This window comes from Manihot esculenta, chromosome 13 (genome assembly GCF_001659605.2).
Source record: "Manihot esculenta cultivar AM560-2 chromosome 13, M.esculenta_v8, whole genome shotgun sequence".
NCBI lineage: Eukaryota > Viridiplantae > Streptophyta > Magnoliopsida > Malpighiales > Euphorbiaceae > Manihot > Manihot esculenta.
The window spans coordinates 1,561,426-1,584,475 of NC_035173.2; the positions used below are offsets into that span (position 1 = coordinate 1,561,426).

A 23,050-nucleotide genomic window follows, 5' to 3' on the forward strand; every position below is an offset into this window, starting at 1 on the left:
ATGGAAAATTTAGAAACCATTTAGTTCAAAGGAGTCATTTTTTAAAAAAAATTCTTATAAAAGTAAAATAACTAAGGGAAATAGCTTCACATACGCCAAAAAAGAAATCTTTGACATTTCAAAAAGTAAAAAAAAAATTATCTAACCTAACAAATAAAATTTAAAATTCTTTATTTGACCTACCACAAAATATAAAAAGTTAAGACGTTGTATTTATAAAATTTTATTATAATTCATTTAATAATTTTTTTTAATTATTTTAAAATTAGTATTCAATAATATAATAATATATTTAATTTTATTTTAATTTCAAAATAATTTCTAATTAAATATTATTTTTTAAATAAAATTTAAAATATCTTTTAATATTTAATAAAAATTATATTTTTAATATGAATATAATTAAAAACATTAATAAAAATATATCTTTATTAATATATATAAAAAGTAAGATTAAAATTTATGAAATAGATAAAATATAAAATTTTCACTTATTATTAATTAAATATATAAATCAATTTGTATGGCAGAATTTTCTTAGTATTTAAATTAAAACCCACGTCAGCCGTATTGATTTGACGGGAATTGCAAATTTTACGGCGACATGACAGCATGCCGCCGTCTCTATTCCTTACGCGACCACGACTACGGCCACAATAATACCTTTTTAAAGCTTATTCCCTTCGATTTGCCATAATCCTTTTAGGATAATTCTCCCCTAAGTTTGAGTAATATTACAATGAATTTAATAATAATTTAATAAATTATTTTTTATTATTAATTAAAAATATTTAATGAATTCTTAAAAAAATATTTAATATAATAATGTTAATATTATATATTTATATTTTTTATAAATATGTTTTTTTAGTCTTTGGTTCTATATTTTAAAAATAAACTTTTAACCTCCAATATATATGTTAGATATTTCTATTCCTTTTTACTGTTATTAAAATTAAGTTGCCATCAAATTCTTTAATAATATAATTATTTACACCTCCATAGGCAATTGTAATTAATTATAATTTCTCATTTATATTTTCTCTCATTTATCTTTCAGAAAATTAAAAAAAAATAAAAATTAATGATAAAATTATAAAATAATATTCATTTCATTTTATAATTTTTATTTATTTTTAAAATTATTATTTATTTTTTATGTTACTTCTTTTATTTATTTTATATATTTGTAATTTTATTATTATTCATTTCATTTCATTATTTTATATATGTTAATTCTTTTATTTATTTTATATATTTATAATTATTATTCATTTCATTTCATTTTATATATTTATAATTTTATTTATTTTTAAAATTATTATTTATTTTAAAAATTAATGATAAAAAAATAAAGTTGATAATTGACCATGACCTTCGCCTATTAAAGGAATCAATTTCCACATTAACATTAATTTTGAGCTTGCATTCAAAGAATTAGGCATGGAATATCGGCCATTTTATGTTAAGCTTTGAAATTTGATATAGTAAAAAAAAATATTATACATAATGTTAGAGTTATTAAAATATATTAAATGTATTTACTTATTATTAATTTTATGTAATAAATTATTAATATTATATTAATACGTTATATAAAATAAATTATAAACTGTCATTATAACACTCTCGTGATTTCATTTATAAAAAAAAATTTCCAAACAACACAATATTCAATTTTTCGTTAAAATTCACCTGCCGTTAAGAAAAACGAGACTTTACAAAAGATTATAACTAGAAAATAAAATCTAATAAATTTTTATCATACCAATAATCACAATATATTTTATTTATTAATTTTATTCCATTGAAATTTTAGTGAATTTAATAACTAACTCTATCTTTTTATAATAATTAAGTTTATAAATATTAAAATATAAATTTTTATACGATTATTATTATTGCATTTTCATTTCACAAATTTATTAATTTAAATATTAAAATAATTATTATATAGACTAATTATTTGATTTTTTTATTACATATTAATTAATCACAATTCATTTTTATTTTTAATTATATTATAGATAAAATTGTGTACATAAAATTAAAATCCATTTTCAGTATATTATACATAAAATTAAAATGATAATTTTCAAAAAGGATGAAATTGATAAATTCATAATCTATCCCAACCTATGGTGGGCGAATCAATGCTAAGATTCGTTTTTATCTACTTGAAATTTATAGCTCAACAATAGAATGATTATGAAATACAATTAAAATTTTAAAACTTGTTTTTGAAATAGAGATCGAAAATTAGGAATAGAATATGAAATCTCTCAAATTTATTGATATGCACTCAACATTAAACTAAATCTGTTGAGCACAAAATTTTTAAAATTAAAACTCTTAAACTAAAATGTAATGGTTTACCTTTTATGATGAATTATGAAATAAATCTCAATGATAATAAATAGTTTAATGTATATTTTATATTTATAGTTAAAATTTTTAATTTTAAATAAAAATTTTAATTTTTAAATTTATTATAATTATAATATTTTTTTATTAACTTTGATCGAATTTAAATTAATTCAAACATATCATATGTCATTCTTTTATCATATAAATAGTTTTATTAATTTAATTAAACTTTAATAAATATTTAATTTTTAATTATATAAAATTTTCAATTAAAATTCTTATTTAAATAAGCAATAATTAAATATTTTAATTATATAATTTAAAAATTTTGTAATTAAAAATTTAGTTTTTAATTAAAATTTATTAAGTTATTTATGTAATAAAAATAATAATATTGAGTATGCTATATAAAGTAATTTAAATATAATTAAAATTATAATAAATTACCCTTTAATTTTTGAGTTATATTATAATTTTAAAATCAAATATTTATATAGTTCTATTTCCACTTTATCAAAATACACATTATCTCCATCTATTTTTCAAAAGAAATGGTTGGTCTAAATTATAAAAATTATATTTTATTCTCACAGTTATTATATCATACAGCACATATAAAAAAACTTTAATATTTAAAAGTTAAAATTCTCTTTCTTTCTTATTCATTAATTTTTACGTATTAAAATAGATCAATTTCTAAATTTACAGCATTTTCAATTTTCAAACTAAATATATTATATTAATTCTTTTATTTTTACACATAAACACAAAACAATTTGAAATTTTTTTTACTTGCCATCATTTTCTCAAAATTTATGAGTATAAGATTTGAGTAATTATAAATACTTAATTACTTCATCTTTTATATATTAAAACAGATCCGTCACTAAATTTAAAATTTACGGTTTTTCAAAATTTTCATTATTTTTAATTTTTTTTAATATAAAATGAAACTAAATATATAATATTAATTCTTTATTTTTCTACATTATTTAAATTTCTAATTTGTTGTATTTTCACAAATTTTCTTAATATGAAATTCAAGTAATTATAAATATTTACATAATTTAATTTGTATCTATTAAAACAAATCAGTCCTGAATTCAAAATCTATAATTTTTTTAAAATTTTTACTATTTTTAATTCATTTTATATTTTACAGTTAAAGTAAACATTACAAAACAACTACGTCCATTTATTCAAATACCTTATCCAATTAAATCATTTTTGCTACTATTATAAATAATATTTGAGCGAGATGAAAAGTTTATAAAATTTAGCTATTTGAGCTTTGTCTAATATGATAATTCTATTTGTGGAAATTGCAAAAATAAAGAATAGAAATTTGAGAGAGATGAATGTTGAAAGGAAGGATTATGGGATTTGAGAGAATTAGAATGAAAAAAGAAAGATAGATTAAATAAGAGTGTTTATGAAATTTAAAATATTTTTTTATATATTTTAATAGATTTTAAGATGAAATAACTTATAATTTAAATGAAATAAAAATATAAAAATATAAAAATTTAATTTTAAAAATAAAAAAATTAATTCGTTAATTATATTAAAATTTATAGATTAAAATATAATTTATTTTTAAAATTAATTTAAAAAATTATTATAATTATAATAAATTTAAAAATTAAATTATTTTAATTATAAATATAAAAAATTGTAAAATTATAAAATTTTAAAATGGACAAATCTACTTTTAACAAGATAACAACATTCCATTCAAAACCATTCATTTCTATATATAAATAAATAATAAAATTATATAATATTTTTTAAACAATAAAATAAATTAACTAAATTAAATTTTTACAAAATTCAAGAAAACATTGAAGTTTGCAGCTGCACATTAGAAAAAAAAAAAATCTTAAGGTAGCTACGCGAGTAAAAACAAAAAGGAGTAACTGAACTCTGTTAGCGTTGATTCATTCTTTCGACCTTTCATTTCATATATGGTTACGGCCTTTGGAAAACGCTCAAAACTTCGCTACTTGAAATTTGTTAATATTTGGCCGTTTTCTTCACCGTCAAAAGCTTGCACGTGTATTATATTTGCATATAAAATCTCTATTTTAATACTAATCCATATCACCTCTATTTTCGACGAAAAAAAAAAAATCTCACCTTTATTTAATATTAATCCATATCACAGTCGAAGTTTTCTGTGTAGTTTAATTTTAACTGTTTTCAAAACAGAGAATAATTATCTTATTGGCTTAATTAAATTAATTATTAAAGTTTTTTATTATATTTACAAAGAAAATATATAGTTTTGGTCCGAAAGAATTAATCGAATCTAATTTTAATTTCTAATATAAATCCTGAGCGGAGTAAAGACTATTTCTACCGCATAGAAGGCTTAGAGGAACTTCTTTGCAGCAGAAAAGTAAAATAAAAATAACACTAATTAAAAATAAAAAGAAAATCGACGACGAACGGACGGATCTGGGTCAAACCCTTTTGACCGATAAAACAACAACATAAGGGTAAGAGTGTAAATAGACAAGCGTTAGTTCCTTATCTGCCCCAGGGTGGGCTCCTATTCTTCTTCTGGTTTTTTTTTTTTTTTTTTTTTTTTTTTTAATTAATTTTTTTAATTAATTAAATTAGGTTTTAATAAATTCGGCTCTGTCGTTGTTTTTGTTGGTCTATTTGCTTCCCTCTTTTATATAAGGTTTCACTTCGCTTTTTCTCTCTTTCTTTCTCAAGAGTCTATAGAGAGACTTAAACGAATCCATTTAGAAAGAGAAGAGCGAGAGAAATGAGAAGGAGAGGGTTTTGTTATCCTACAGGAGATGATCACATAGATAATAGGTCAGTTAAGAGAAGAAACGGAGGATATTTCACCACCTCCACTGCCGCCGGAGAACAAATGCTTTCCCGTAAAAGGCAGAAGTTATCACATGAGATTGCCGGGGAGACTGACTTGTTTGATTCTTTGCCCGATGATCTTATCTTGTCTATTCTCTGCAAGCTTAGCTCTTCGGCCTCTTGTCCTTCGGATTTCAGTAACGTTTTGATAACGTATGCGTTTCTTCTCCTTACTCTGAAATATTTTATCTATCCCTTTTCTGATGCGGATTTTCGTTGTCCTTTCCTGGAAATTGAAATTCCTGGTTGTAGAAATTCGTTGAGAATTGGGGTTCTCGCGATTGAAGTTTTCGATATTGATCGTGCAAATAAAGAAATGATCTATTTTGGTATCTAACCATGTTTATTTCTCTTTTTAATGAAACAGATGCAAGAGATTAAATGGGTTAGGCCTTCATTCTCTTGTACTATCTAAAGCTTCTCAGAAAACGTTCGCTATTAAGGCCAAAAACTGGTCGGATTCCGCTCACCGATTTTTGAAACTCTGTACCGATGCCGGAAATGTTGAAGCTTGTTACACCCTTGGCATGGTAATTCTTTTTTTAAACTTTTTATGTATAAGATATTTTTATATTGAAGTTATGCTAATAGAAGAGGAAGACTAAAAACCAAGTATTGATTTTTTTAATTTTTTGGGTTGTTTGCAGATTCGGTTTTACTGTTTACAAAACCGAGGGAGCGGAGCTTCTTTAATGGCCAAGGCGGCGATTAGTTCCCACGCTCCGGCACTATATTCTCTAGCGGTTATACAGTTCAATGGCAGCGGCGGCTCCAAAAACGATAAGGACCTGCGCGCAGGAGTGGCGCTGTGCGCGAGAGCGGCTTTTCTTGGCCATATCGATGCCCTTCGTGAACTTGGTCACTGCCTCCAGGACGGTTACGGCGTCCGGCAAAACGTCCCCGAGGGACGCCGATTCCTCGTCCAAGCTAACGCTCGGGAGTTAGCCGCTGTGCTAATTAACCCCAAATCTGGTCTAAATACGCGCGCATTTCTTAATTGGAATCCACCGGCTCATCCGAACCATCGGCATGCGAATGGTCCCGGATGTCCCTTGTTGAGCGATTTCGGGTGTAATGTTCCGGCTCCAGAAGCACACCCAGCTAGCCAGTTCATGGTCGAGTGGTTCGCGTCTCGGGGCGGTACACCGGGTTCGGGGCTCCGTTTATGTTCTCACGTCGGCTGCGGAAGACCAGAGACTAGAAAACACGAGTTTCGTAGATGTTCCGTTTGTGGGGGTGTGAATTACTGCTCACGCGCGTGCCAAGCGCTTGATTGGAAGATGAGGCATAAGGAGGAGTGCAGTCCCGTGGAGCGGTGGGTCGACGAGGACGGTGAGGGAAACCAAAACGCCGTCGCCGACAGCTAGTTGAATAATGTAAACGACGGAGACTGACGGTAACGGCGGACGATATTTTTTTGAGAATTATCGGCTGGAAAATGGGAAATGTTGAAGACGGAAGTTACCTTTTTCACTGTGGCTCGAACAGCGGAAGTTTTGTTCCTCTTAGTACCATATCGGAGAAATCGAGGGCACTTTTTTGTTTTTCCCCTTTTAACTTAAATTGTAGAAAATGGAGTAGGGAGGGGCTTAGGCCGTAGGGCATGTGTCCTTAACCGGCTGCATGAACGTGCAGGTGACTCGGGGTAGTGGCCGAGTGGCAAGGGTGCGTTTTTTATAATTTTATTTTATGCGTTTCTGTAAAATAGTCAACTTAAAATGGGTAAGTTTAGAAAAACAAAAAGAGGCAAATTCCTTTAATTTTCTTCGTTCCCCATGTTGAATCTTTACGGGCAAATTTTGTGTGATTGTAGAAAATAATTTAAAAAATATTTTTTAAAAATATCTTTCATGAAAATTATTTTTTAAAAGTCATTTTATTTTTGTTTCTTAATTTAATGTAAAAAAATAAGATATATATATAAATAGAATATGAGGCGTTCATAAGATTTGAAAGGAAGTTTCTTTTTAAATGAATTTTTTTAATTAATCAAATTTTTTAGTATTTCAAACGCTGAAATATGTGAAAAACGTTTTAAAAAAAAATATTTTATGCGTGGCAAATATAAGATTTTAGAGGGACAAATAAGACGAAATTAGGTATGGGAATGAGATAAATGGGCAAACCACCCCATGTGAAATGGCTAAAATAACATTTTGTTTTGGTTATTTGCATGAGAGTTTGGCTTAGCTTTGAGGTGAAGTTAATATATTTGCACATATATCTTAAATGTTCAAAAAGTCAAATTTCAACCCTCAAAATTTAGTCCCCAGTTTCAAATAGGGTAGATCTCTGGTGGAATTGAATGATTTAAATATAATTATTGTAAAATTAGAGAAATTTGCAAGTAATCTCAGTTTCAAATGCCCGTACTCGCCTATTTAAAAAAATATATACAGATTCGGAGAAATTTATGGATTGATATTAACTTTAAACCGAAACTTATCATTTTGCCAAAACATGTTTAGGGCAGGCTAACTTAGAAAGCCACTTTCATGGGTGATTAATCATTGCAATTTCAACTTTTTTTAAAAAAAATTATTGTAAAAAAGTAAAAAAGAAATTGACCATTAATTTTTTTTTAATTGAATAAACAGGGAAAGCAAATGGGAGTAGTGGGATAGAGATCTTTTTTTTGAAAGTGGAAGACATATTTAAAAATAAAAAATTAAAATTAAAAGCATTAAAGGTAAAAATATTCAAAAATATTCCCATAAAAATATATGTTATGGTGGGTATGTTATTATTATTATTATTAACTGTGCAGTAAAAAAGGGTGTGGTCCAAGCCCAGCCCAGCCCATTTAATGACGTGAGTTAAGGATTCTATCTAGCTCAAAGCAGGTCCAAAATGCTTTAGTGTTTGGAAACATGTACTACCAAATCCATAGCTGAGATAGGAAAATTTAATTTGATTTCTTGTGTAGCAGACTTCATGTTATTCTTCTAGTACATTTTTGGTTTCTGCTTTACTAGTACTTCATTCATCTAACCTGACCAACCATTTCAACCCACTCAGCCAATTCAATCCTATTATATATCCCTCTCATCATAATCAAATATTTTTATATATTAATTCTGTTCGGTAATAATATTTAATATTTTTATTTTATTAAAATATTAATATTTTACAAATTAAAGTAGATTATAAAAAATATTTCTTATAAAATTCAGTTAATTACTACTAAAATAATTAATTGTTAGTTAAATAATTAATATTATCAAACATAATTTTAGTATAAATGTGATTCGATTTATTTGTATATGAAATTGAGTTTTTTTTCTATAAAACAATTTAGAAAAGATTAAAAATATGAGAATCTTGTAAACCTAACCATATAAATAAAAGTGGAAAAGGAACGAAAAAAGAAAAAAAGAATTGGAATCTTATCACCAATTTGCAAGAAGAATAAAAATTCAAGAGTTCTATAAACCTAACCTTTTATCTATAACATAAAGTAAGTGTCCTTCTTGTGTTGTCATTAGTTAATGCACAAGTGTGTTTTAAAACCCTAAATTGATAGAGATGGTTTGGAGATTTAGGAATTAAATGATTTAATGTCAACAACTCAATTAAAGTAAAGTCCTTAATCTAGAATTTCTCGAGTAGATTTAAAAAGCTTATCATTATATGCTAAATATTCATTTATTTGCTTATTGGGTTTACAATTAGGATTTTGTTCAATAAGAGAAAAGGTAGAATTAAAGTGGAATTCTTATTCTAAACAAGAAGAGAACAAAGCATCCAAGGCTAGAAAAAGAGAACCTAAAATATAGAATTGTTTCTGAATTTATCTACATAACCATGCTTCTTGGATACTTGTATTTTTATAACCAATATGATTAAAATATGTAAATTATTTTCATATAGTTATTCATATCATTTAAAATAAAACTTTTTTATTTTTCACATTTTCTTTTTATATTTTAAAATTTAATTAAAATATTTTAATTTTAGATATATCTGATTTTTTATATTATTAAAAATAATATATTATTGCTAACTAATTGGTTCGATTCAGTTTTGTCGAATTTTTTTTAGTAAAACCAAAAATATTGGCTGGTTTAAAGGGCAAGGCTGCATGCCAGATTTTCTTAGTGGGTCTGAGCCCATAAAATAAGGCCCTGAAATGAGCCCATCAAGGGAGGGGCTACGCCCATTTGTTACAATCGAATAGGCGTAGCCCATTTCTCCGCCCTAGTCAACAACTGCTATTGTTCGCAGTCACAGCTATATGCGCACTTCTCTGCTTCGCGAGTTCTATGCTCTGAACAGTGAACAGGTACGCTCAACTGTGTCCATATTCACTGATTGCCACATATTATATTATATGAAATCACCTAATCGATTTGGGGGCTGATTGGAAAACTTTTCGGGATTTTCACTCTTAGTTTCTTCGTTTTGACATTCTAGGGTTCTTTCAAAAGATGGGATTTATCATGGAATTCGCTGAGAATTTGATTTTGAGGTTAATGGAGGATCCGAAGGAGAGGGATCGCAAGTTCAGGGAGCACGTTTATGCTGTAAAGGACCGATGCAACAAGACGAAGGAGATGTGGAGTTACCCTCTTCGCCCTTATGGATTCTGGACATTCGAGCGCCACAATTCTCAGCTCGCTTGGGATGCTCAGATTAGCCAGGTGCCGGGCCGGAGGGACCCCTATGATGACCTCCTCCAAGACAGCTATGGCTCCCCTAAATGAGCATCGAGGTTAGTTTTTTCTTTGATTTGATTTGAATTGAAATGATTTATACGATGATTTGTATGATTTGATGTTTTTTCCCTATCAATTCTTGTGTTAAGTGCTAGGATACTGGATGAAGATGGTACCGTGTTTTTGGCTTGTGGGTCGTTTCTGTGCCCCTCTATTATCTCTTTCAAAGTCGTACAGTGTATGAATTTGCCAGAGTTTTGGTTAATAGGAGAATCAACAATACCGAGTCTTTATTAATATTTGTTTGTCAGATCATTAAATTTCATTATATTTGTATTCCAATAGTTGAGCTTTGTTTCTGAAGGTTTTGAGGCCTGAAAATATGCTGCATTATATTTTGTTACCAAGAAACATTTCTACTTGCATCGATGTTGTCTATCTTTATTTCATAACAAGGTACTTTATGCCTAAAATGGTACATCATCTCATATGCAATTGTTCCCAATAACAGAGATCCACTTGAAACAATTCCAGTTTTTGTCTAGCCTCTTAATTATTAATATTTGATCATCTCAGACATGGTTAGCTTTGATGGGCTAATCATGCCAGTATGGTTAGGTTATTTGTTAGGATTGATGTTCTGTGTATGATGTTTGTTGTAACGACTTGCTTGCAGAAACTGAAGCAAATTGCCCATTTGTCTCGTTTTTAGTAATTGTCATAGCAACTTAATGATCGGTGCAACATTGAGATGGATATATGGATGCACTACCTGTTTATTGTTTATCTATGTTTCCATGCTCTGTGATCAATTTTTCATATTGCCATTCCTGAATCCTGAGAAAAGTTTTTGGCTTTGAACTGGATCCTTAATTTTGCATGTTGTATAGCTTCATCAGATATTCAAGAGCTTCAAAATTTATTGTTGGTGAATGTGAATAAAACTCTCAATCACCAGATAAATAAACTGATATTTTATCCAAAGTTAGAAGAAAAAGTTAGCAAATATGGTAATTCATATTGTTCATCGGGATTACTTATTAGTGACTGTTACTTATGTTTCTCTGATGCAGAGGGCTTAGTAACCGCTACCCAGTTTGATATGGAGATTTCTTTTGAAGTAGAATTGAAAGCTGCATTGTTTGTAATTTGTTTCCTGCATAATTTGTCAGCTGGTATGTAATAATCTTGAATATTCCAGACTAGTTCACTTTTTTGAATAATCTGTCCATTGTGACTTGTCTTGTGGAGTAAACCTGTGGTTTGGAGTAAAATCTGTTAAGCGTGTAGACCATCCTTCTAGCCCTCTGCCTCGACCTGAGTTAAGCGAACAGGTCTCCATTCGACATTATTAACCAGCCTCTATTAGACATGATGTGTTTGATAGTTCTTGAGAAATAATTTTATTATACGTTCAGAAAAGAAAATTGTCATGGCCTAATATATTTCTAACTGTAATTAAATGTTAGTATAGTTATAATTAATATTAATTTAATATAGTTTTAGTGTAGCTTAAATCATTATAATTATCAAAATGAAATATATTGAATTGGTATACGTATTTAAATGAGTTCAACTTCCAATAAGAGGAGCATTCAAGAGTTTCCAAAATGTTAAAAAGGAGCTTGCATCAATTAGGCCAGTCCGATTACGAAGTAGAAACACAATTTTTGTCCGAGAAAAAGCGCAAGAAAGTATTTTACTAATCATTCACATCCACAACCCCATTAAGAAGTCCCAAACATTCTGCGACTGCTAGATTAACCAAACCTATTAAAGACTACGAAGCAACCTTCTAATCCGAATCCGAGGAATCAGACTTATGTGCAGTTTCATTCGCTTTCTTCTCTGCTTTACCTTGCTTATATGCCTTGGCTATATCATCAATTGGAACCAGTGGCACATAACCAAAAACTGTATAACCCTTCTCGGCCATGCCCTTGACGAGATGATTGTACTTCTCCGACCAGTGTGCAGCTGTGGGAACGGCCATGTCTGCAACTGTGTGAACCACAGGGAACTCATTGAGTTTGATCCATGCCTTTACGGATTGGGTGAGGGCCAAGCGCTTGAACTCTGAAGTTGCATAACGCACAGCAGCACGCGGCCCTCCAACGCGAGCCTCATTCACAAGTTCTTGAGCTTTCTCTGATGCTATCTGTAACCAGCTATGGGCCTGACTCACAGCTTGCTTAGCCACAGGTGGAGCATTCTTATCAAACTTTCTTGTACCTTCGTCTACCTGCAGCAATAAACAGTTGATTAGCTGTGATTCAATGGCAGAAAGCCAAGGACGAAACTAATATCACAACGACTCTTTTATCTCGTTTCAAACAAAATCCAAAACAACCATTCTTATGCTATATATTGACCTATAATTTATTGAATAGCTTATAAGGTTAAAGCTAGGAATTAAATACAAGAGAGAACATATCATCCTCGAGAAATTCCAGATGGATTTGCTAGAGAACTTAGAATTAGTTGTAGATATATTATAGATTCAATTCCAACCCAAATGCAGCTCAAATGTTCAACTAGTAGCACATTTCGTTTCAATGCAGAGCAGCTCAAGACTCGAAAACTGATCAAATAAGAACAATAGATCCAAACCAACTCCTTGTAATTTGAGAATGCGCTAGAAGCCAAAGGAACCAAACACAAGAATTATTCTCTTAATTACCTTATTATCAAGATATAAAAGAAGCTCATCGGGCAAGTCCTTGAATTTCCGGTAGACTGGGCTCACAACGGTGGTTACAGCACTCTCGACGGTCCCAACCGTAGATCTCAATGGCCCCAAGTTCTGCTTCGCGTAATCATATAGATTCGAAACGCACACCAGAGCCTGAATAGCAGCAATCCTCACGAAACCTAAGCGCTTCAAATCTGGATTCTTCTTCTCGATCTCCATCTTCAACCAAAGATCGATTTTTAGCTCAGCCACAAATCAAAACTTCAAAAAATAAGAGAAAAAAAGATCAAGTATCAAAGACCCTAAAGCGTAGAAACGGGGAGGGAATTAATCTGCTTTCTCTGCGTTTCTTTTCAGCTTCTTCTTCTTCTTCTTCTTCCAATGGCTTGTAACTGAAATCTCGGGGCATCCGGCTGAGCTGCTTTATGTAGAAATGGACGAATTGAGAGTTGGGAGCTGATAGTGAATCTGAGCCGTAGGAATGATCGAACGGTCATAAGGAGATCTCTCGGGGGAGTTTGGTGGGTCCTTATTATAAATCTCTGAGGTGGGAAATCAGTAGAGTGGGGCCTGGAGACTGTTTCTCGAGAAGAAAGTAGAGGTTTCCAGAAAAACACGTGGCAAGAATGAAGTTGGAAGTTATCTCAACTGGGAGGTAATTTTAAAGTTATATTTTGGATTTTATATTCAAATAATTTGAGTTTGCACAAAGTCAATGTTTATTTTTAATAAATCTTAAAAATATTATTTTTTACTAATTTTTATTATTTTTTACCTTCACAGATTTTTTACAATTTAAAGAAAAAATATGGAAAATTTTCCCCATTCTCTCACATAATCTAAAATGAAAACAAAAAATTATAAATTTGTATATTAACCTTTTGCATCTAAATTATTTCTCTAAATCATACATTTTATATTATCGAATTTTCTGTCTTCCACATAAGGTGTTTTTATTATATAAACTTATAATTAGTGAATTAAAAAATTAAAATTAATAAGCTCATGATTCTATATTGTATTTGAATTTATAGATTTAGGTTCATAGATTTTGATGTAGATTTAATATTTTCGCAAGAAAATTTTTGAAAAATTAAATTTTTGAATCAAATTAAATTTAAAATAAATATAAACACTTAAAACGGATTTGAAATAGTAGTGGTAGCTATATTATTTAAAACATAGGTTTTATAAATAATTTGTATATGAAAAATATAGAACACATTTTTTAAAATTATTTTCCATTATTAGTTGCAATGTTAAACAATAAAAAAAAATTATTATATATAAATTTAGTGGTGTCAATAAAATTGTCAATCCTTAAGAATTGTTTAATTTTTTAATTAACAAAATATTTTTGAGTGTTTCAAACTTTAAAAAATGAGTAAAATATTTAAAAAAAAACATTTATATGAAACAAATTTAATATTATCTTCAATCTAATAAATATAAATGACTGAATATTCACATGTATTTTATTTAAAAATGATTTTATTAATTAAAAGGGATATTTTAATTTTAGATACAATTTTAAAATATAAAAATTTAAAATCTAGGGCATGAATCCAAAGACACTATCTACAATAAGTAAAATAAATATATAATGAATTATAAAATATAATGCTTATTAGTATTTAGTTAACAACTATTCAATCAGTCAATAATTACTAAAACAATTATGATTGGGAAGAGGGCAAACTTATCATCTTCATCCTGAATTTGTGTAATCCTTGTTTACGTAGTTTTGGTGAGACAAAGGTCATTGGCTCATCTCCTAGAGATATCTGGCTTTCCAGAAAGACATTTGCCAACCACCATCAAATTTCCAACCTAGCTGTTTAGTGGGTAGGTTTTAATTCAATGATTACTGTATTAAAATGAAACTTTCAAAAGAAAAGGGATTAAAATGGATCAATGGCAACCAAATCCTCCCCAGTCCCGCTATGTTCAAGCCGGGTTCATTTGGACCCTTTAGAATTAAAAGTTGAAAGCCCAATTTTCTTTTCATGCTAAGTGTGGGCTTTCTAATTGACCCAAAAGTTCTGCAGTATAAAACTATCATCTGATGGACATAGCTTACTCTCGTACTGAATTTCGATTTTGGTTAAAATTTCTTCAAATGTGAATAATAGTACGTAATTGAAAATTGTAGATAACATTCTAAGAATCCAAAATACAAGAAACTATCTAAAACAAATTTAACCAATCCAACATATTGCATATGTAATGCAACACTCCCCCTGTTTGAATTTTAAAATTCATTTTTTCCATTTTTTTTAAAAAAAATTATTAAGGTACTGTTTAGTATTTATTTTACAAAAGATTAACCCAAGATTCATAACTATCCCTCTTAATAATGTATTTTTAATATTCGAATTTCAAAAATCCCTTTAAGAGCAAAGCAAGATTTAGAGTTTGTTTGAAATGGTAGTTTAAATGATAAAAAGTGTTTTTTTTTAAAGAATATTATTTTAGATGCTGTTAATAAAAATAATTTAAATGCAGTTTTTTTTTTTTTTTTAAAATGAAAAAAATATTATTAACTCAAAGCGATCAAGGAAACTATATGAGGAGGAGGGACATGAACCCAAACTCCTTGACCTGACTCAGAATGAACTGATGTTGCTAGAACATGAGCGACATCATTCGCAGACCTATGAATAAAAGCACATCTTGCTTCCTCATAACTGAATAAAAGCAATTTACAATCTTGAACCAAAAGACCAAAAGGTGATAAATCATCTAATGAAGCATTGTTAATGGACACAATAAGAACCTGAGCATCCGATTCGAAAATGACTCGATCCCATCTGCACTCTTTAATCCAGCTCAATGCCTCTCGAAAAGCCACTGCCTCAGCACACTTAACCTCCATCTGACTGCAAAAACAGCCTGTTTTAGCCGCTATAAATTTACCATTAGCATCTCGGACTACACAGTCAAAGCCTAGCGAACTTCGTTGTGAGTTTAAAGAGGCGTCAATATTAACCTTAATACAACCCTGCGGTGGAGGAGACCAAACAGTCAAAGCCGATACAACATTGGTGCAGCTGGTAGAATCAGAACAGGCCCCCCTCTATTGCTGCAAAAAATTCAGTGCCATGAAGAACACACCACTCGCAGTTCGACCCTGAGCTTTCCAAACAACATTATTTCTGTTATGCCACAAAGCCCAACATATCATTAGAATAAGGGAAGCATTCTCCGCAGAAGCAGTAAGGAAGGCTAAAGAGAACCACTCCCTAAGAGAGGCAGCGGAGAAAGCAGGCCAACCCAAAGGCGAACTCAACCAGCAACTGCGGGCAAAAGGACACTGAACAAGAATATGTAGGATAGTCTCAGGAGCCTCATGACACAACAGACACATCGAATCAACCGGAACTCTCCTGGACTGAAGCAAAGAGAGGCAAGGAACTACATTAACTAAAGCACGCCAGCAGAAATTAAGCACTTTAGTTTTGTTATTTTAATTTTTCTACAAGAAAAAATTTTCTTTTAATATAACAATAGATATTTTTAATTTATTAAATTAAAATTAAATTTCATTTGTATCAAATCAATCTCTTCAAAAAATAAAGTAATTTTAATAAATATTTATTTTATTGAATCAAAAAAATTTTTATTTATCTTGTAAAATAATAATCTAAAAGACAATCAGAAATATCAATCCAAATCTTGAATCTACCATGATGAATAGACTCTCTAGTTAATAAATGGGCGGCTCTATTTTATGAACACCGTACCCAACAAACATGAATGTTACCATGAGATCGTATAGTATTCTTGCAATCAGAAACAACTAATCCAAACTCATCCAGAGACGGATATGTAGTACGTGAGATGGATCGAACCATGGCACTTGTCTTTTTAAAAATCTTCATTATTGTGCAAAAGCTGCAGGTGAGGGCGCAATCATGCAATTATTAATATCCATAACTTATCAACCCATGATGCCCTAATTAAATTACTCTTTAAACACTTTGAAAATCTAAATTGAGTGGATGAGAAACCTCTAACCTCTAATTAAAAAAAAACATTTCTTTAAAAAAATAAATTAAAATATAATTAAACTCTCCAAATATCTCAAATTCCACAATTAATTAATCACCTGCAAATCAAACATTGACAAACCTGGGACAGCTTGCAAAGCATGTTAGCCAATCTCCCTAATCTCCTTTATGTACAAGCAGCCACCAGTGGGCCAATGAGAGATGGAAACGTCACGACGTTTCACTTCCAGAGATGCTATGAGGTGGGACCCGTTGCCGTTTGTGGAGCATTTGCATGCGTTTTAAAATTTAATTGAAGGAGTGTGCGTGTGAAAGGTTTAAAAAGGCTAAAGGTCAGGACCTTTCTAGCTGTAAGGATATAGAGAAAAAGCAAAAGGAAAACAATTAGAGATTTGTATCTTTAAAAGCCTAAACTTTAGCTGTAATGCCTTAAAATATCTTCACCATTATGTACAAAGTTTAAGGAGCATGATTTGTCCAAACCCACAATATTATAGTATTAGAGAATAGAGAAGACTAAACTATGAGATTAGGTTCTGTCGGATTTTAATAATCATAGCCAACCCAATATGTACGTCTGCTAAAAATTATTTACCTACAACGTTGTCAAATTATTATTTTTATAAATAATTGTGTTGTTATTTTATTAAGACGATATTTTGGACGATACATTTTAAAATGTTGATAACTTAATTTTTAATTTTTTTACATGAATAAATATAATTTATCGTGTTGTTATAGATTATTATTATTTTAGCGATATACTTGTAAATATTAAGGAGAATTTTTTCTTTTGATAAATTATGTTTGAGATTTAATAAAAAGGGAGATTTGGCGTGTATTTTAGTAAGTCTCTCTTTTTATTTTTTTTTATTATTTTATTTTTTTAATTTTTAATTCTGTGTAATTATTATCCTGCACTTATACCTTTTATCATTATCACGATGATCGCATGTATGAACGTATTGCTTTCTTTTATACCGTTAAACGGTTATTTAATTTCATCCAACGTTACTTGAACACGATTCCAAATATTACATAATTTGTTTTTCCACGAAACTAATAAATATCTAAGGCTAGGTTCTCCACATGCAAGTTCGCTCTCAAGCCAATACGTCAAGCTCTCAATCCAGCATGTCGAGCCAAATTATGAGCTTATATAAAGAGTAGGCCCAAATATTAGGTCCTAATAGAATTAGGAGCCAAATTTTTTAAGATTTAGCCAATGTCTGAACACTTAAAATCTGATCGTCATCAATAAACATATATTTTATATACCCATATCTAAGAAATCGACTTAAATACACACGTTTTAAAATATGATACGCTAATCGAAAAAAATTTAGAGAAAGACAAAAACAAATCATTAAAACCAAAAGAAGAATAAAATCAATAGCAGATTTGTTTATATTTGGTATAAAGATTCTTTTATAATGATCTCCTTTTTAAAATTTGTTTTGTTTTTGATAAACATAAGTCGATTCAATAATAGCACTAACAGTAAGTACCAAAAATAATCTAATGCTGGATTTCTTTCAGAAGGAAAAGGAATCTAATGACTTTGAAATAAAGCCATCATGGAGCTTTTATCATGATATGCATGTATACAGCAATTATGGCTTTCACCATCTTCCCATCCATGCAAAAAAATAATAAACTCAGAAGCCCAAGCTAATTTTGACAGCAATAGCATTAGCCACTCTCACGAGGGAGGCTTTACTATTTATTAAAATTATATAGCTGCCAGTGCCAGCCGAGCAAAGGCAACAAACCTAACTACGACTTTTTTAACTTACTTTTTTGTAAAAAAAGAAAATTAATAAATAAAAAAGCCATATGGTATGTTTTTTATGATTGATAATAATTACAAGAATCTTCAAGTAATTGACCTATGATTACAAGTTTACGTTAATTAGCTCTTAAGACAAGTTCCTGCCCCCACACATCTATCTCTTAGGACAAATGTTCAGGATTTTTTTTTTTAACAATGAAATTTTAACCTGAAAATTTTTAATGGATCAGTCTTAAAAATAACTTCAGTATAATTTTATTTTTTAATATAACCATAAATATTTTTAAATTTATTGAGATGAAATTAAATTTTATTCTCATCGATCGATTCATTAAAAAGTGAAATGTTGCTATGAGTATTTGCTATTTTTTTTAATATATATCCATTTTCATGAATATTATGTCTTGTCTGGTGAATTTTGTTAGTGCATTCGTTCCACTTATGCAATACTGAAAAGTTGTCTAGCTTTCATTAATTAATTGGTAATTAGCGTGGTAATCTCCTGTCTTCATCCATAAGTTACTATTACCATAGCAATCAAAATCTAACCTTTTAAAATTATTTCAACCTGCTTTTATTTGTATCATTAAAAAAATAACAAAATTACTTGTCATATTAACGGTCATGTCACCACACTATATCAACAAAATTTAAAATTAATCGGTAAAAAAATATTTACTTTACTTTTATTATAATTTCAATTTATATTTTTATTTTTTGTCAATTAAACTCTATTTTTTTAATATCTGATTAAATATATCCTAAAAACTTATAAAATTATCAAATTTATACTATTAAATATATTTAAAAATTACTATTATTATTATTATTATTTAATTTTATTTTTATTTTTATCAATTTTTATAATAATAATAATTTATCTTGATCTTATTTTAATTAAAATTATTATAAACTTTCTAATATACTCACTATTTAACATGACTTTTAAAACTATCGAGAAAATAATCTTATTAAATATATTAATTATAAAACACTAAAAAATAATTTAAAATAATATTTAACATGATTCAATTTGAAAATATTAAAAATAATAAAATAATAAAATAATTTTTTAGAATATTGTTTTTTAAATTATTCTTTTAACTTTCAAGTATAATATTAATCCACTACTTTTTTGTAATTATACTAATATTTAGAGTAAATTTAAAAAATTAATAAAATAAATAATTAATAAAAAATTTTATACTTTTAATTTTATTATAATTTTACTTTAAAATTTTAAATTATTATCAATTTTATCATGACAATGTTAACTTGGCATTCAGAGGGCTAGTGACATTAATTTTTAACTGCAGAAGTAACGATAAAGTAAAATTAGAGCAACTTGGCATTCACATAGCTAATGACATTGGTTTTTAACGGCAAAAATAATTGGAGCAACTTTAAAATATTAAATTTTAATTAAAAAAATATAGGAAGTAATTGTAATAAAATTAAAATTACATTGTTTTTTCTCTATTAACTCTAATTCATAACAATAAAAAATATTTATCTAAATTGAGTTTACATAATTTATTTTAGTACGAATGATTTTATTAAAGAAAATTTTAAATAATATTTATGATTTCATTTCTATACATAAATAAAATCTTTTTAAGTTAAATTTTTTTATTTTAAACAAAAATTTTAAGAGAAAAGAATTATATTAAATTAAATTCTGATAAAATAATAAATTTATATAAAATTTCATATATCAGATTCATAAGTCCACTGTAAATAAAAATTATCTAACATAACAAGAGTGATTAATATTATAAAGAAGACATTGAAACATAATTAGAGATAAGCTGGCCATCATTAATACAAGCTTTGCTTTGATTTGACCCGCTTCAATATGTTTATTACACAAACTTTAAGACCAAGTGCACACGTACGACCTTTACTATTACTCCATGTTACCACACTTAGTTACTTGTTTCATCATAACACTCTCACGGCATCGTTTTGCTCCATCGATCAACCACGTAACAAGCTAATGGTTTTTTCATTTCAAGGGAGAGCTTCAAGCACTCGGACAAATCTATTGGCTGTGCCGGTAGCCATTTGTATCGCTGTAAAAGCCGCCCCAGCCAGAGGTGCACCGTGGCTAATCCTAATGCCTTCCCTGGACACACTCTACGACCTGACCCAAATGGTGCAAGCCTTAGGTCTGAACCCATTATTGGCACGTCCTCCTCCAAGAACCGACTCGGGTTGAACTCCAATGGGTCCTTCCAGATGGATGGATCGTGGGTTATCGCCCACATGTTGACCATTGCCGTGGTGCCAGCTGGGATGAAGATTTTGTCTACGTGGACATCTTCGACGGCGAGGCGAGCCCAGGAGAGTAGGGGGCCAGGAGGGTGCATTCTTAGTACTTCTTTAACTATTGCTTGGAGATAGGGAAGATTAGGGACGTCAGAATCTTGAAGTTGCCTGTTGAAGCCAATGCAGGTGTCTAGCTCTTGCTGAGCTCGCTCTTGGATTTCTTGGTGCATAACTATTCTAGCCATAATCCACTCCAGAAGAATGGCTACTGTGTCTGTTCCCCGGAATATCGTCTCCTGTTGAAGGGCTCAATAAATGTAAACTTGCCTTATCCATTGTTTTCAAAGAGAAAAAAAAAAAAAAATTCAAATATCCTACAACCTAATATATAGAGCCAGCTAACAATCAAATGGGAAGTGGGTTGGGCATTGCATAAACTTTTAAGGGATAAAGAGACATATTAGAAATAAACAAGGAAAGCTTAGAGAAAATGATTTAAAGAATCCGTCTACCATGTGAGGAAGAATTTGAACAAAGTGGGAATAATTGGAGAAAAGAGTTATAAGTGGAGGGATAGTGAAGAAAAGAAAACTCTGCTCTGATAGAATATATGATATATTAAGACTGCCTATTTTTTAATCAGTACAGCTAGCTATTCAGTGATCTCAATGGCTACACAAGCAGAGAAAGACATTTATTAAGGCTGAATTGTGAAAAAAAAGTTGTGTGCTGAAGGGGAAAGTCCTTACCCACAGAACAGGAACCATATCAGATTCACTTAGCTGCTCCTCTTCAGGTAAAGAAAGCAAAGCACTAAGAAAGTCACTTCCAATATTCAAGTCCTCAGCTGCTTTTCTTTCTCTCACAATTCCACCCACAACGCTTCTAACTTTACCAGCTAATTCATGGCATCTTCTCTTCACCCCATAAAAGTCCAAAAACTTTAGAGGAAAATAGTCTTCCAAATTAAACTTTGTAATCAACTCATATCCTTCTTTAACCATGGCGCTTAATAGCTCCTCCTTCTCAGAACAGGAGTAACTGATCCCAAACACGCTCTCCAGTACATTGCTTAAAGAACCCTTTTGTAATATCCCTCTTAAGACCACAATCCCTTTCTCCTCCATCTCCTTTCTTATTTCCACCGCCATTTCATCAGCCAAACGTTGCCTTAGCGGCTCTAGTGTAGAGATTCTCCTAGGAGAAAACATGTAATTTGCAGCAATTCTACGTAGGTTTCTCCAGTAATTCCCAGCGGGAGCAAAACCAATGGCACGTTCAAACATCAATAAACGAGCTGATTCCTTTATAGGACGGTCACTGAAAGAAGACCCAGAAAGGATTTCCTTGGCTGTTTCTGGATGGCTACTAATGACAACACGAGTTGTGCCTAAACTGAACGCCATAAGCCTGGTTGCATTTAACGAGCTAGCCATGGCAGCCAATTTGCGATGAGCAAGTGAACCCATTTGAGGTAAGATACCTAGTATGGGCCAACCAGATGGACCACTAAGTTTTTGACGAAAATGGTGGTTTCTCCATGCAAAGCCTCCAGGAACTAACCAGTAGTTCAAAGAGAAAGCAAAGAAAGAGAAAATAAGAAGAGTGATAGGCCATGGTGTTTGTTGTGCGGTTGCTAAACAAAAGATAAGAAAAGAGAGGTAGATTATGGAAGCAGTCTTCATTGAAAGAAGCTAAGGAAAATTGCTTAAGGATTTTTCTAGTAGTGAACTAAAGTGATATATGGACGTTTGTCATGGGGGAATTGCATGGGGGGTTTGATTTGTAAGCGTATATATAGTAGTAATTGGGTGGGTTAAGCGTGGTTACTTGCCAACTTTGCTTAGTGGTTAATTAACCATACTCATCACTCCTGGTCATGAGCTAAGCAATTACATAAATATATAAAGAGTGACTTATATATAATTTTTTTAAAAATAAAACTACTGAATGTATTAATAAAATTTTGTCAAACAAAAAGGGATATTATCCCAAACAGAGAGACGATTATATCTGATAGAGTAGATTCTTTAGCCTAAGTATGAGCAGTTAAACTAGCATTACGACGAATCCATCTAACAGAAATATGAATTCTAAAGTCTAACAAAAATTTGTAATCATTTAAAATTAAATTTCTACATAAAATAATTTGACAAAAATACTTTCTTTTTTCTCATCTCTTTAACATAAATCATTAAAGTCTCTTGAACAAAATCACGGAAGAGAGATTCTACGAGATAAAACTCGAATAAGATTCCAAGATTCACGTTGTCGTTGCGATTACGGAAACTCATAATAACTAATAAACCTCCATTGAACATTACCTTCCAAAATAACCAAATTAATAAAATTTGGAGAAAAGCCAACCACGACCCATGACTCT

General features: G+C 29.8%; 4 protein-coding genes across 5 annotated transcripts; 2 read left to right on the plus strand and 2 right to left on the minus strand.

Moving 5' to 3' along the window:
• The first annotated feature begins 5,032 nt into the window (after positions 1-5,032).
• On the plus strand, positions 5,033-7,010 carry LOC110629008 (F-box protein At1g67340). Its single transcript, XM_021775843.2, has 3 exons — positions 5,033-5,403; positions 5,618-5,780; positions 5,898-7,010. The coding sequence occupies exons 1-3, from the start codon at positions 5,141-5,143 to the stop codon at positions 6,615-6,617; spliced, it is 1,146 nt and encodes a 381-aa protein (XP_021631535.1). The 5' UTR covers positions 5,033-5,140; the 3' UTR covers positions 6,618-7,010.
• A 2,471-nt stretch (positions 7,011-9,481) lies between these two features.
• Positions 9,482-11,199, plus strand: LOC110630021. 2 transcript variants are annotated; one of them, XM_021777312.1, is made up of 3 exons: positions 9,482-9,532; positions 9,664-9,961; positions 10,979-11,199. In XM_021777312.1, the coding sequence occupies exon 2, from the start codon at positions 9,678-9,680 to the stop codon at positions 9,951-9,953; it is 276 nt and encodes a 91-aa protein (XP_021633004.1). In that variant the 5' UTR covers positions 9,482-9,532; positions 9,664-9,677; the 3' UTR covers positions 9,954-9,961; positions 10,979-11,199. The 2 variants fall into 2 exon arrangements, with proteins under 2 accessions (XP_021633004.1, XP_021633002.1); XM_021777310.2 differs by lacking the exon at positions 9,482-9,532 and having other exon boundaries at positions 9,566-9,961.
• Positions 11,200-11,516: 317 nt separating this feature from the next.
• LOC110630020 (REF/SRPP-like protein At1g67360) lies at positions 11,517-13,058 on the minus strand. Its single transcript, XM_021777309.2, has 3 exons — positions 12,899-13,058; positions 12,586-12,816; positions 11,517-12,147 (listed from the first exon to the last, which is right to left on the minus strand). Exons 1-3 carry the CDS (start codon positions 13,004-13,006, stop codon positions 11,701-11,703), a joined length of 786 nt encoding a protein of 261 aa, XP_021633001.1. The 5' UTR covers positions 13,007-13,058; the 3' UTR covers positions 11,517-11,700.
• Positions 13,059-20,148: 7,090 nt separating this feature from the next.
• Positions 20,149-22,448, minus strand: LOC110629658 (cytochrome P450 78A5). The gene is made up of 2 exons (XM_021776734.2): positions 21,417-22,448; positions 20,149-20,963 (listed from the first exon to the last, which is right to left on the minus strand). The coding sequence occupies exons 1-2, from the start codon at positions 22,350-22,352 to the stop codon at positions 20,352-20,354; spliced, it is 1,548 nt and encodes a 515-aa protein (XP_021632426.1). The 5' UTR covers positions 22,353-22,448; the 3' UTR covers positions 20,149-20,351.
• Between the last annotated feature and the right edge of the window lie 602 nt (positions 22,449-23,050).